Here is a 14,476-nt window from a genome sequence, read left to right as displayed (position 1 = left end):
ATCAACGGCTATACAAGATGGTCAGGGATGTAACCCAATGCTCCAGGTGTCCCTAGATTTCCAGCTGTCATAAGCTGGGTCTGGATGACAGGTGACAAATCACTCAAAATTGCTCTGTTCTAATTCATTCCCTCTGAAGCACCTGACGGCAGCCACTATCGGAGACAGGATACTGGGACAGACGGACCATTGGTCTTACCCCGTAGGCCATTCTTGTACTCTTGTGACCTTTAGCCACAGCAAAGACCTCTATACCATTTGAGCTAGTGGAAAAGTGGGCTATTAAAGTCTATGTAGGCCTGCAAGTGGAGGAAGATAAACACACACTTGATCAATGAGTTTCAAGGATATTTGCTGACATCAAAGGCACACTGGGACTCTATTCCAGGTTTTGGGAGGGAATGATGTATCTAGTTGTTACAGATTCTCTTAGCCTACCTGTCTGTCACCTTCTGCCTGTCTCCGTGAATGTCCCTCAACAGCATATTCCCTTCAGTTCTTGTCATTCCCTCTTCTATTACTCTTTGCATATAACAGTCCCACTCTGCTCTTGTCCCTGCCTAGGCCACAGGTTCTCAATCCTTTCGGGCTCAGGATTCATTTGTAAACCTCGATGGCCTGTCACGATGCATTAAATAGCTTTAGTGCAAAATACTTGTGGCTTACTAAATATTTCTTAACCACAATATATAATATCCACATTAATATAACAAGTACTACATAACTACAACTTGCACACTGTAGTGGCAGCTCCTGTCCATTGGGGCTACCTGGGCTCACCTCCCTGTTCCAGGCACTGTGACCTCTGGGGTTGCAGTACCCCTTAGGTTTGGAGCAGCCCCTCTGACTCAGCACCACTTACTCTAATTTTCTCCCTCACTCTACATCATGCCAGCAGGACATCTGAGCCAAACCTGAGCAGCACTGCAACCCCATGCACCATATTGCAAAATTCCATAAGTGGGGAGCAGAGCCCAGCCAGCCCCACATGTTGGAAACTGCCACTGCAGAATGAATGAGGGGTAGGATCCGCAACTCCCTTCCCAAAGACAGGACCTGCTCCAAGATACCTATTCCCCAGGCCTTCTATGCGACCCTTTGACACATATGCAACCCCGTTTTGGGTTGTGACTCCCCAGGTTCAGAAATCCTGGCCCAGATTGTACCATTCTTCCCTCTACTCCCTGTCCATCCCATAAATATGTTGCTATTTCCCTTCTCTTGTCCCCTGTACCTGTCCACCAATGGACTGCTCTTCCCTCCCTCCTCCCTCCTCCCCCATTACTGAACCCAATGAATGCAAGAAAGTTGGCTTCTGTCTCTTCCTTGCTGCCTAAGTTCCAACAGGGGGAGTATTGAGAACACAAGAGAGAAAGTCTCCTTATTCTCAGCTCTGGTGCCCACAGTCACAGAAGTCATCAATAGCCAGAAGGAGCAACTGCAGGAAAAGTCCAGTTCAGCTCTGGGCTGGAACATGACAGTTTTGGAGATGTGGAGCATGTTCAGTGGAGATGCACTGTCCAGAGAATTTTGCTGCCATCTTCTAACAAACCTCTTTGGAGCATGTGGAAACGGTAAATTTTCAGAAGCTTATAATTTGGCTAAATTGGAGCGGATTTTCAAAAGAACAGGTAAAGGCCTTTCTCTGACCCTAGGATATACCACCTACCATGTTTCAAGGCCCTACTCAAAAGCATGAGGTGCCATAACTTCCCAATGAAACAGTTGCAATAATTTTGTAAAACTGGCAAAACAATGTAATTTTCTCTAACCCCGTTCTCAATAATGGATTAACTGTTTTTGCTGCAGCCTTCCAAAAAAGTAGCATTTATGTCAGACACCAGATGACCTGAAAATTAGAAAGGAGAGGATAACTGCGTGGAACCTGGGCAACTGCTACTGTGCATCATAATTACTGGGTAACTGACCTACGTCAGCCAAATAAGACTAACAAAATGAGCTTTACCCATGAGATAGTAAAGTTAGTTGGAAGATTCACACTACCCAAAGGGCTGGATTTTTACTTACCACAAATAACTGTAAGGGTTGCTCAGCAGGCAAAGGAGCAGAACTCTTTTTGATTTTCACAGAAACTTTAGCCTCTTCCTCTGATTGTTTTCCTTCTCCTTCTTCAGCATACTTTTTTCTTTTAACCTGACGATTTGATCTTCTCTTCTGCAATACAGTAATATCAAAATAATATTTTTACTGATAATTCTTTCTAGTAAGAACTGCTTATATTGAACATTCGTTAAAAATAGTCATTCAGCTACACTATATATTACTATAGAAAACTTAGTGAGCAGTAATTTTGATAAATGTACACATTTAAAGAAAAAATTAACTGTATAAACAATAACAGGGTGTGGAGATGGTAATCCACATTTTGGACCTACAAATCTTGTTAATGTTTCTTTACGCTATATATAAAATAAAATATAAAAGTAGTTAAGTGGCTTTGTCTGTATTTACAGCTCAGATGTCAAATTGGAGTATTGTTTTCTGGGCATTTAGGAACAAAATTCAAGTGACAGCTATTTTGTTTCATGAATGCACTGTAATTTTTCCCATAGCAATTTCATAAGGATAACTACAAAAGATCACTGTGTGCTATTAATCTATCTAAATCAATAACCTATAAAGTGAAGATTTACACAGTATGTTAAAGTGACTCCTCTATGAAATAAAAAGTCATTTTTGTATAAACCAGTATCACAAAGACTCTCAGAAATTAAGACAGACCCTAGACAAATGAATGATTTCAGACGTGTTAGTCTGTATCAGCAAAAACAATGAGGAGTTCTTGTGGTACTTTAGAGACTAACAAATTTATTTGGGCATAAGCTTTTGTGAGCAAGAAGGGGTTCTAGCCCATGAAAGATTATGTCCAAATAAATTTGTTCAGTCTCTAAGGTGTCACAAGGACTCCTCGTTGTTTAGACAAGTGAAGATAGGCAACAACAGTAAACACAACGCAAGAAAAGAAAGGTAGATGATGTCTGTCTGTATGTGATGAAGTGGGCTTTAGCCCACGAAAGCTTATGCTCAAATAATTTTGTTAGTCTCTAAGGTGCCACAAGTACTCCTCGTTCTTTTTGCTGATACAGCCTAACATGGCTACCACTCTGAAACAGAAAAGAAAAATAAAGTAACGCCAAGACAAGACAGGTATAGTAAACATGAGACAAATTGTATTTTCTAAAAATTATCAATTTGATCAACAATGTTGCTATTAGAGCTGTTGATTAATAGCAGTTAACTCACGCGATTAACTCAAAAAAATTAATCATGATTAATCGCAGTTTTAATCGCACTGTTAAAAAAATAAAATACCAACTGAAATTTATTAAATATTTTGGATTTTTTTTACATTTTCAAATATATTGATTTTAATTACAACACAGAATACAAGTGTACAGTGCTCACTTTATATTATTTTTATTACAAATATTTGCACTGTAAAAATAATAAAATTCACTTCAATTCACCTTATACAAGTACTGTAGTGCAATTTCTACCGTAAAAGCGCACTTTACACATGTAGATTTCTTTTTGTTACATAACTGCACTCAAAAATAAAAAAAGACGGTTACTCACCTTTGTAACTGTTGTTCTTCGAGATGTGTTGCTCATATCCATTCCAATTAGGTGTGCGCACGCCACGTGCACGTTCGTCGGAAGATTTTCTACCCTAGCAACACCCAGCGGGTCGGCTGGGCGCCCCCTGGCATGGCGCCGCTATGCCACCGAATATATACCCCTGCCGACCCATCTGCTCCTCAGTTCCTTCTTGCCGGCTACTCCGACAGTGGGGAAGGAGGGTGGGTTTTGGAATGGATATGAGCAACACATCTTGAAGAACAACAGTTACAAAGGTGAGTAACCATCTTTTCTTCTTCGAGTGCTTGCTCATATCCATTCCAATTAGGTTAATCCCAGGCCTTACCTAGGCTGTAGTGTCGGAGTGAGAAACTGCAGAATGCAAAACTGCTAAGCCGAAGGCTGATCGTCTCTGGATTGTCGCACCAGGGCATAATGATAAGTAAAGGTGTATACTGAAGACCATGTAGCTGCTCGACATATCTCCTGAATAGGTACTTGAGCTAAGAAGGCAGCCGATGAGGCCTGGGCCCTGGTAGAATGTGCGGTAATATGACCTGGAGAGATATGAGCTAGTTCGTAGCAAGTACGGATGCACGCTGTTACCCAGGATGAAATCCTCTGAGAAGAGACCTTTCATCCAGTTCGCCACTGCAACAAAGAGTTGGGGTGTTGTGAGGAAGGGCCTCGTACGGTCAATATAGAAGGTGAGCGCCCTACGGATGTCGAGCGAATATAACTGCTGCTCCCTACGAGATGTATGCGGTTTGGGAAAGAAGACCGGTAGGAATATGTCTTGGTTGAGATGAAAGGCCGAGACTACTTTAGGGAGGAACGCCGGATGAGGGCGTAGCTGCACCTTGTCCTTGTGGAACATTGTGTATGGGGGTCCACCATCAGAGCCCGAAGCTCAGAGACTCTCCTAGCCGATGTAATGGCTACAAGGAAGGCTGTTTTCCATGATAAATATAGGAGTGAGCAGGTTGCCAATGGCTCGAACGGGGGGGACGTAAGTCTCGTCAGAACTAAATTTAGGTCCCAGGAAGGGGTAGGACATTGTACTAGGGGGTATGGACGCTCCAGACCTTTGAGGAACCTCGAGACCATTGAATGGGAGAAGACAGAGTAAGTATCTTCCCCAGGGTGGAAAATAGAAATAGCCGCCAAGTGCACTCGTAGAGATGAGGCGAGGCCTTGTTTTAGATACCAGAGGTAGTCCAAAATAGCAGAGATAGGAACCTCCGTAGATGCAACATTCTGCTTGTGACACCAGCAAGAAAACCGTTTCCACTTGGCTAAGTAAGTAGACCGCGTAGAAGGTTTCCTGCTACCCAGGAGTATCTCTTGCACCGGGGCAGAGCAGCGTAATTCCGATTGGGTTAGCCATGCAGGAGCCATGCTGTTAGATGGAGGAATTGCAGGTCTGGCTGGAGAAGCCTGCCGTGGTCCTGCGTTATCAGATCCTGATGAAGGGGCAGGAGGATTGGGTTGGCTATTGAGTGGTCCAGTAACGTGGTGTACCAGTGTTGTCGCGGCCACGCAGGGGCGATCAGGATCAGTCAAGCCCTGTCCCTGCGAAGCTTTTTGAGAACCCTGTGCACCATCGGGAAAGGTGGAAAGGCGGAAAGCAGGTGGTTCGCCCAAGAGATTAGGAAGGTGTCCAATATTGAGCCCGGGGCGAGATCTTGGAAGAAGCAATACCTCTGACACTTCCTGTTGTTGCGGGAAGTGAAGAGGTCTATGTGGGGAAAGCCCCCCTTTTGGAAGATGGAATGTACAATGTCCGGGCGAAGCGACCACTCGTGGGAGAGAAAGGATCTGCTGAGATGGTCTGCCAGAGTGTTCCGGACCCCTGGGAGAAAGGACGCTACAAGGTCTATAGAGTGGGCTATACAAAATTCCCACAGTTGGATTGCCTCCTGAGAAAGGGGGAAGGATCCAGTCCCTCCCTGCTTGTTTATGTAGTGCATTGCTGTTGTGTAGTCCGTGAGTACTAGAACACAACGGCCCTGCAGATGATGTTGGAACGTCTGGCATGCGAGGCGAACTGCTCTCAGCTCCCGGACATTTATGTGCAACGCTAGCTCTTGAGATGACCAGAGGCCTTGCGAGCGATGACGGCCTAGGTGTGCCCCCCAGCCGAGAGACGATGCGTCCGTCGTTAGGGATACCGAGGGCTGTCTCGGTTGGAACAGCATCCCTGCACACACCAGGGAAGGTGTTAGCCACCAGCTGAGGGAGCCTAAGACACTCTGAGGAACGGTGACGGGCCCGGGCGGTAAACTGAGACGAGCCAGGTTTGAAGGGGACGCAGGCGTGGTTTGGCGTCCTTGGTTACAAAAGTGCACGCGGCCATGTGACCAAGAAGGCTGAGGCAGGTGCAGGCCGGGTTGTCAGAGAAGTTTGGAGGCTCTCTATGACCAAAACTAGTGCCCGAAACCGGGGTAGTGGAAGGCAGGCTGTTGCGAGTGTGGAGTCTAGAATGGCCCCGATGAATTCTATTCTTTAAGCAGGCACCAGAGTAGACTTCTCTAGATTGATCATCAGGCCCATCCACTCGAATAGGTCCGTGATGATAGCAACATGCCTGGTGACTTGAGCCTCGGAGGTCCCACGAATAAGCCAGTCGTCTAGGTAAGGAAAGACGTGTATTCGCCGACGACGGAGGAAGGCAGCCACTACAGCTATGCACTTCGTAAACACGCGCGGGGCAGTAGAGAGGCCAAGCGGAAGGACTGCAAATTGAAAGTGTTGATTGCACACCATAAACCGTAGGTACCGTCTGTGCGGAGGGTAAATGGCGATGTGAAAGTATGCGTCCTTCATGTCGAGAGCAGCGTACCAGTCTCCGGGACCCAAGGATGGGATGATGGTCCCCAGGGACACCATGCAGAACTTCAACTTCTTCAGAAAGACGTTGAGACCACCTAGGGCCAGGATGGGTCGGAGACCCCCTTTCGCCTTGGGGATTAGGAAATATCGGGAGTAAAATCCCTTCCTACTGAACTCCTCCGGCACCTGCTCTATAGCTCCGATGGAGAGGAGTGTACGAACCTCTTGCCAGAGGAATTGCTCGTGAGAGGGGTCCCTGAAGAGGGATGGGGAGGGAGGGTGGGACGGAGGGGGCGAAATAAATTGGAGGTGGTATCCAAATTCCACCGTGCATAGGACCCAACGATCTGAGGTTAATTGGCCCCACGCAGGAAGAAAGGAGGAAAGGCGGTTGGAAAACTGAAGGGGATCCTGGGGAAGGGCTGGTGCTCTGCTCTCGGGCGCACTTTCAAAAGGTCGGTTTTGGTCCTGCTGATGGATTGGCAGGACCGATATTCTGGTCCCCTGTGGGAACTCGATTGCCATCTGCGGTTCCCACAACCACGCCTCCTGCTAAAGTCTTGTCGTGGCCTGGGCAGGGGGTAAGGGCGTTGGGGCTGGGTACGGAAGGATTTCCGTTGGGTTTGCGGAGTATGCATCCCGAGGGAATGCATGATGACGCGATTGTCCTTGAGACTCTGGAGTCTAGGGTCCGTTTTCTGAGAGAAAAGGCCTGTCCATCAAACGGAAGGTCCTGAATAGTGTGTTGCAGTTCAGGAGGTAGGCCTGACACCTGCAACCATGATATTCTCTGCATTGTAATCCCCGAGGCCACAGTTCTGGCCGCTGAATCAGCAGTGTTGAGTGAGGCCTGCAGAGAAGTCCACGCCACTTTCTTCCCTTCCTCCAGAAGGGCCTGGAATTCCGAACGGGAGTCCTTTGGGACCAGTTCAGCGAACTTACCCACCGATTGCCAGGTATTACAATTATACCTGCTGAGCAGGGCCTGCTGGTTAGCCACCCGCAGTTGGAGGCCTCTGGAGGAGTAAACTTTAGGCCCCAATAGACCCATCCGTCTAGCCTCCTGTGATTTCGGGGCAGGGGCTTGCTGGTCATGGCGCTCTCTCTCATTCACAGATTGAACGACCAGAGAGCATGGAGGAGGGTATATAAGTATTCATACCTTTAGAGGGTACCATGTATTTCCTTTCCATGCCTCTGGCCGTGGGAGGGATAGACGCCGGGGATTGCCAAATGGTGTCCGCTTTGGCCTGGATGGAATGGATGAATGACAGAGCCACGCGAGTTGAGGCATCTGCCGACAGTATGTCTATGACCGGGTCTTCCGCCTCCGGGACCTCCTCCACATGGAGGTTGATATTTAAGGCGACTCGCCAGAGAAGGTCCTGGTGGGCTCGGAGGTCGATCGGGGGCGGGCCCGATGTAGAAGTACCGGCTACTGCCTCGTCTGGCGAAGAGGAGGACAACAGACCCGGCATGGTTGGGTCATTTAGTGACTCCTGTTCCGGAGGAGCATCAGGGTCCGGGAACACCTGAGGATCCGGCGCCAGAGCCGATTCGTCCATACCTGCTGGAGGAGGGCGGCTAACAGTGGCCTCTGGTGCCCGATGTTCCGACGGGGCGGAACGAGATGGAACCGTGGGTTCACCTTGGGCCTGGTGATATGCCGAAGGCGTCCAGAAGGACCACTGAGGGCTTATTCCATGCCCTGAGCCTCCTAGAGGACACGACTCTGCATTTCTGAATCCCCATATGCAGCGCTATCAGCGTGCGAAGACTCAGATGGGTGCCGTGATGGCCACGGCGGAGCAGAGTGCACGTGAGGAGGAGCCCTGTGCGCAGGGTACCGTACGTCGTGCCACACTGGAGAACGGTACTGGGAGTTGTACCGGTGCCGAGAGGTTGACCAGGACCTGCGACCGGCACAGTGCCGGGAGGTCGACCGGGATGGTGAAGCTCTATGGTGGGAGCGGCTGCAGCGTGAACGGTGCCGGGAGCTGGACCACCATCTGGAGTACCGGTCCGGAGAGCGAGATCTTGAGCGGTGCTGCGAGTACGACCAGTACCAAGAAGGAGATCGGTACCGGGACTGCGAGCGGCGTCGAGATCGGGAGCGCTGGCGAGACCTCAATCTCGAGTGGTGCCTGCCTGTGGCACTGATGGAAGGTGGCCTGACTAGGGCAGGCTTCCCTGTTGACGCAATAACCCTCACCGGCAGTACCAGGGGTTGGGGCAGGGTGGGCTCCGTTAGGGCAATGAGTTCCCTCGCCGTCAAAAAGGTCTCTGGCATGGTGGGAACAATAAGCTCTACTGTGGTGTGTGCCGGGGAGCTGTCATGCACCGGACTCGACAGCTCTTGCATGGCCAGAATCAACGGTGCCGAGATTGCCGGTGCCGCGGCAGTTGTTGGTGCTGGGTAACTCAGTTTTGGCTGCTGCTCAGACTGCGGTATAGATATTGGAGCCGCAGAAGCTTTGACCTTTCTGGCACGCAGGGAGAGGGAGCGGTGCTGGGCTGGTTTCTGAGCCGGTGACGGCTGGTGCCGGGGTATCTTGGTGGTGCCTGCACTCTCTGGTGCCGACGAGGCACTTCTCCCCGGCGCGGACTGTGTGGCACTCGGTGCCGAAGACAGAGGAGTGAGGGCCGCCTCCATTAGGAGCTGCTTAAGATGAAAGTCCTGCTCCTTTTTTGTCCGCGGCTTAAAAGACTTGCAAATCCGGCACCTATCTATAAGATGGGATTCCCCCAGGCACTTTAGGCAGGAGTCGTGGGGGTCTCCCATTGGCATCGGCCACCAGCAGGCCAAGCACGGTTTGAAGCCCGGTGAATCAGGCATGGGCCTGGGCACCGGGAGAGGGGAACGGGCTAATCCCCAACCCTCTGAACTATATACACTAACTAGGTTTACAAAAGGTTATTAAAAGTATTAACTACAACTATAAAACTATATACACAATAGTACTAGAACGAGTGAATAGCTAGGGAAGTGGAGATCAGCTAAGCCGCGCTCCACTGTTCCAATGACCAACACGGGCGGTAAGAAGGAACTGAGGAGCGGACGGGTTGGCAGGGGTATATATTCAGTGCCATAGCGGCGCCCAGCCGACCCGTCGGGTGTTGCTAGGGTAGAAAATATTCCAACGAACGTGCAGGCGGCGTGCGCACAGCTAATTGGAATGGATATGAGCAAGCACTCAAAGAAGAAGAATGTAAATTTTTACAGCCTATAAGTCCACTCAAGCCTACTTCTTGTGCAGCCAATCACTAAGAGAAACAAGTTTACGAGAGATAATGCTGCCCGCTTCTTATTTACAATCTCACCTGAAAGTGAGAACAGACATTCGCATGGCACTTTTGTAGCCGGCACTGCAAGCTATTTACATGATATGCAAAAGATTCATATGCCCCTTCATCCTTTGGCCACCATTCCAGAAGACATGTGTACATGCTGATGACACTCATTAAAAAAATGTATTAATTAAATGTGACTGAACTCGTTGGGGGTGTCATAACATTTCTTCCCAGATCTGGACCTTAGCGTCCAAAATATGGGTGTTAGCATGAAAACCTCCAAGCTTAGTTACCAGCTTGGACCTGGTATCGCTGCCACCAGCTAAGAATTATACAGTGCCTAGCTCACTGTGGTCTCCCCAAAACCTTCCCTGAGGGACCCCCAGACTCAGATGCCTTGAGTCTTACAACAAAGGGAAATAACCCTCTCCCCTTGTTTCCTTGGTACTTCCTCCCAGGCTCCCCTCCCTGGACGACCCTAGGAGATTCCCTGCTTCCAGTCCTGGAAACACAAGTACCGAGAGATCTAATCTCTCCCCCTCACCCAGAGGGTATGCAAAGTCAGGCTTAGTAAATCTAACACGAAGAGATTTTCCCCTTGACTTCTTCCTCCCACCAATTCCCTGGTGAGCTGCAGACTCAATTCTCTGGAGTCCCCACTAAAGAAAAACTCCAACAGGTCTTAAAAAGAAAGCTTTATATAAAAGAGTGAAAAAGGACATAATATATAGTCTCTATCAAGGTGGCAATATACAGGGTCAATTGCTTAAAGGGAAAAAATGAATAAACAGCCTTATACAAAAAGAATACAATTTAAAACATTCCAGCAACTACACACATGTAAATACAAAAGAAAACAATATAAACCTATTGTCTTACTATCCTTGTACTTACAACTTCGAAACAGAAGATTAGAAAGCCAGGAGACAGAAAAATCTCTCTCAGAGCCGAGAGGGTCAGACCCAAGACAAAGAACTCACACCCAAAACTTTCCTCCACCCAGATTTGAAAAAGTCTTGTTTCCTGACTGGTCCTCTGGTTAGGTGTTTGGTTTCCTTTGTTACCCTTTTACAGGTAAAAGAACATTAACCCTTAGCTATCTGTTTATGACAGGGGGATAATTGTACGTCTCCTGCTTTGTGTTTTACCCGCATTCTGCCATATATTTCATGTTACAGCAATCTTGGATGATGACCCAGCTCATTGTTCGTTTTAAGAACACTTTCAATGCAGATCTGACAAAACGCAAAGAAGGTACCAATGTGAGATTTCTAAAGATAGCTACAGCACTCGACCGCGGATTTAAGAATCTGAAGTGCTTTCCAAAATCTGAGAAGGACAGGGTGTGGAGTATGCTTTCAAAGGTCTTAAAAGAGCAACACTCTGATGAGGAAACTACAGAACTCAAACCACCAAAAAAGAAAATCCTTCTGCTGGTGATATATGACTCAGAAGATGAAAATGAACATGTGTCGGTCTGCACTGCTTTGGAAAGTTATCGAACAAAAATCATCATCAGCATGAACACACACAATAAAAATGAATATAATTATCACAGACTTTGCTATACAGGGAGAGCATATAAGTGAAAATAATTATGCACAAGCCTATTGGAATGGAGCTCTCTCTATATATTAGGTGGTCCTCGTCTAAATATCCAAATGCTACATCATAATTAATAAAACACAGTAGTCAGCTTTCTCTGAAAGGAGGGCATTTCAGGAGAAAATGTAGGCAGTTATAGAAAAAATGTCAGCTTATCAGTGTGAAAAAAGAAACTGGAGGGGGATTTAAAGAAGTTAAGAGAGCTAGATAAAAGGTCAACTGTTCAGTCAGACATTTCAAATCCTAGAACACTTGCAATATAAAGGAACAGATGAAGGCAAGGGCAACTGCTGAATAAATGCAAACCACAGTGGATCAGAGCACAGGCTTAGAGATAAGAAAAAGAAAGTGAAGGGACATTGAGTAAGAAAAAAAGATGGATTAAAAACACAGATCCTAGTCTTCACTCAGAAAATATTAGCTAGAATTTAACAAAAAAACTGATCTAGTCAATGACAAAGGTTTGGTTTTTTTTTAAGCAAAGTTATGGACAGGTCACAGGAAGCATCATAGGGAGACATAAGTTTCCTAAAAATGTATTAGTAACAGTGGGCTTTTCAGAGACAAATCATGTATGTTTAAGATACATGGACTGAGAAATGTGCGTATATAATTAAGACACAGACTAATGATTTAAGACTAAATTTAAAAAAAAAAAAAAAAAGTGGCACATTTTAGCTAATATAGTGTTGTCTTCTTTGTTGGGCACAGTTAATACAGAAGCCAGCTGGAAAACTAAACATGTCAACTGAATTAAACAACATGATTCAAAAAAAGTCATCCCAGAATGTAAAAACAGGAAACCATCTGCAAGACAAAAATCACATGTTAAAGTCTGAAAGCTAAATGAAAAAATGAGGCTGAACAGCCTTGCAGGTCTGCATGGGATAGTGACAGGATAGCAGCAGACTAATAAACATTTAATGATATTTCAAAAGGAGATCTCAGTGAATATAAGTAACTACAGAAGAGTCAACTTGTTGTCCAGTACAAGTAATGTTTCCCTTGGGTTTAATCTTTCTGTAGTTAAAGGATACAGTTGGTCAGGCAGGTGTATTCAGGCTTTCCAAAAACTAGAGACCGTACTGATCAGATTTTCACATTGTGACAAATCACTGAGAAAAGGTTCAATCAATCACCCACTACTGGTAAGCTTTATTTAAGACAGGTTTTCAACTAAACCTATAGAGAGCCATTCTGGGAAAATGAAGCTATTTGGTTTCTCTAGTGTGTGTGTATATATCTATATCTATATCTATCTATCAGGGTCATAAAGAATATTTGCAAAATACTAAAAGAGGTCAACTCTTTTTTATTGCTATTTTCTGACACTATAATCAAATCATGAAAAAAAATACCTTTGGATACACAGAGATTACATTTCACTGGACGACACTTTATGATCATTGACTGAACCTTTGCAGAGGAAACTGCCCTAAGACACAAATGATGCATATCTCCAAGGAGAGTTTTTTTGGTAAGTAAGTAAGTAAGTAAGTCTTAAAGCAAAGTAGTTATAGTTTTTATTCCAGATATGCACATACACTGAAAACCACTTCTTAAGAAGATTTCATCTATTTTGGAAGCCACCAAATGTACAGAAACAATGAGCTGAACTACTACAAGATATTTCAGGGATACTCTTCAAAGGATCTAAAGAAGAGAGAGAAAGCCTACTCCAACAGTAACTAAGGATCTTTGAGAGAGTCACCTCTACATTTTGATACTTGCTTCTGAACTTAAGGACTCTTCTTGAAATGCAATGCCAATTGGAAACTCTCATGTAACCTCAGATTGCCAAACATTTAGAACCAATGTTATAAGAGGCCATGTGGTCTCCAACTGCTTCCATTTTTCTGTAAAGTCCCCGAGTCCTTATCAAAGTAGAACACAGAGAAAAGAAGAAAGGTGGATAAGCAGTGAGAGTATGCAGCAGAAACATTCTTAAAAAGCCACATTCACTAGCAGGTAATCTCTATGTATTCTTTCAGGTGACATCTGCATTTTCCTGCATGCATGCATTTAGCTAGCAGTACCACACCCAAGAAGGTGGGCTGAAGAGTTCCCATTCCACAAGAACCGAAGTACTCACTGGGAACGCCAAGTGAAGAAATTACTGCTGTTAAAATGGAACTCCAGGTAGCTAACTACTATTACTATGCTATTACCTGCTACAATTGAAATGATACCACAGTAGCCCTAATACAGTCAGTTTTAAGACCAACTGCTACTGACAGGTGTCAAAGTAGACTTTTATGCACTGAGTCAAAGGCCCAAGGAGTGGAAGATGACCAGGACTTTGTTGGTTGCAGACAACCTCAGGAAAGAATGACCATTGAAGAACCAGTCATCCAGATGGGGAAGATGACTATTGCTATTTGCCGCAGATTGACTGTGACACCCAAGACAACCTTTGTAAAGACTCCAGGTGGCCAGATGGCTGAAGGAAAGTACTCAGTACTGATAGTGGTTGTTGCTGATGATGAACTGTAGGAAGCATCTTTGAGCCGGATGCACTACCATATGTAAATATGAAGGCCAAGGGCCACAAATCACTCTCCTGGATCGAATGATTATATTCTTGTGCTACAGTTACCATCTTGAACCTCTGTATTTGAATAAACGTGTTCAGAGTCCAGGATTCATCTCCATCCTCCTTTTTTCTTAGGTACCACGAAGTACCTGAAGTAGAACTATCTGGAGAAGATAGAGAAGACTGGAGAAGTACCTGAAGTAGAAATATCTGGAGAACTATCCAGAAGAAAGAGAGGGAAACTGATTCAGTTGCCCCCAAGAGCAGGAGAGTTGTACATCTTGCCTTAGGAGAGCCTCATGAGAAGGGTCCCTGAAAAGACAGAGCAAGGAAAGACACTGGGTAAAGAGGATGGAGCTGAAATGAATGGCACAGCCTGATGTCATGACGTCTGGAATCCCTGTGTCTGTTGTGATATTGCTTCAAGAAAGATTGAAATAAAGATGATGTCTTGTACGGCTGTCTGGTGGAGTGGTGCAGCATAAAATCCAGATAGTGAAATGACAAGACTGGAAAGAAGGATCAAATTGTTGTTCAGAAGAAGTTGCCAACTGAGAGTGACAACAGATGGTCTTTTCTTGTGGCATCTGGGCCTCTTCTTGGGTGGTTCTACAG

The 14,476-nt window shown here is 45.9% G+C and overlaps 1 protein-coding gene across 13 annotated transcripts in view; it reads right to left on the bottom strand.

Annotated features, from left to right (window-relative positions):
- CHD9 (chromodomain helicase DNA binding protein 9) overlaps positions 1-14,476 on the bottom strand; it is a 202,578-nt gene that overhangs the window by 100,869 nt on the left and 87,233 nt on the right. For all 13 annotated transcript variants that reach the window (XM_050922495.1, XM_050922500.1, XM_050922499.1 and 10 more), the window contains one exon: positions 2,029-2,175. In XM_050922495.1, coding sequence (XP_050778452.1) covers positions 2,029-2,175 — 147 coding nt within the window. The remainder of the gene's footprint in view (positions 1-2,028; positions 2,176-14,476) is intronic.

Source organism: Gopherus flavomarginatus, chromosome 14 (assembly GCF_025201925.1).
Source record: "Gopherus flavomarginatus isolate rGopFla2 chromosome 14, rGopFla2.mat.asm, whole genome shotgun sequence".
Classification (NCBI taxonomy): domain Eukaryota; kingdom Metazoa; phylum Chordata; order Testudines; family Testudinidae; genus Gopherus; species Gopherus flavomarginatus.
Note: the sequence above shows the minus strand (reverse complement) of the source record. Positions and strands in the feature narration are given on the sequence as shown.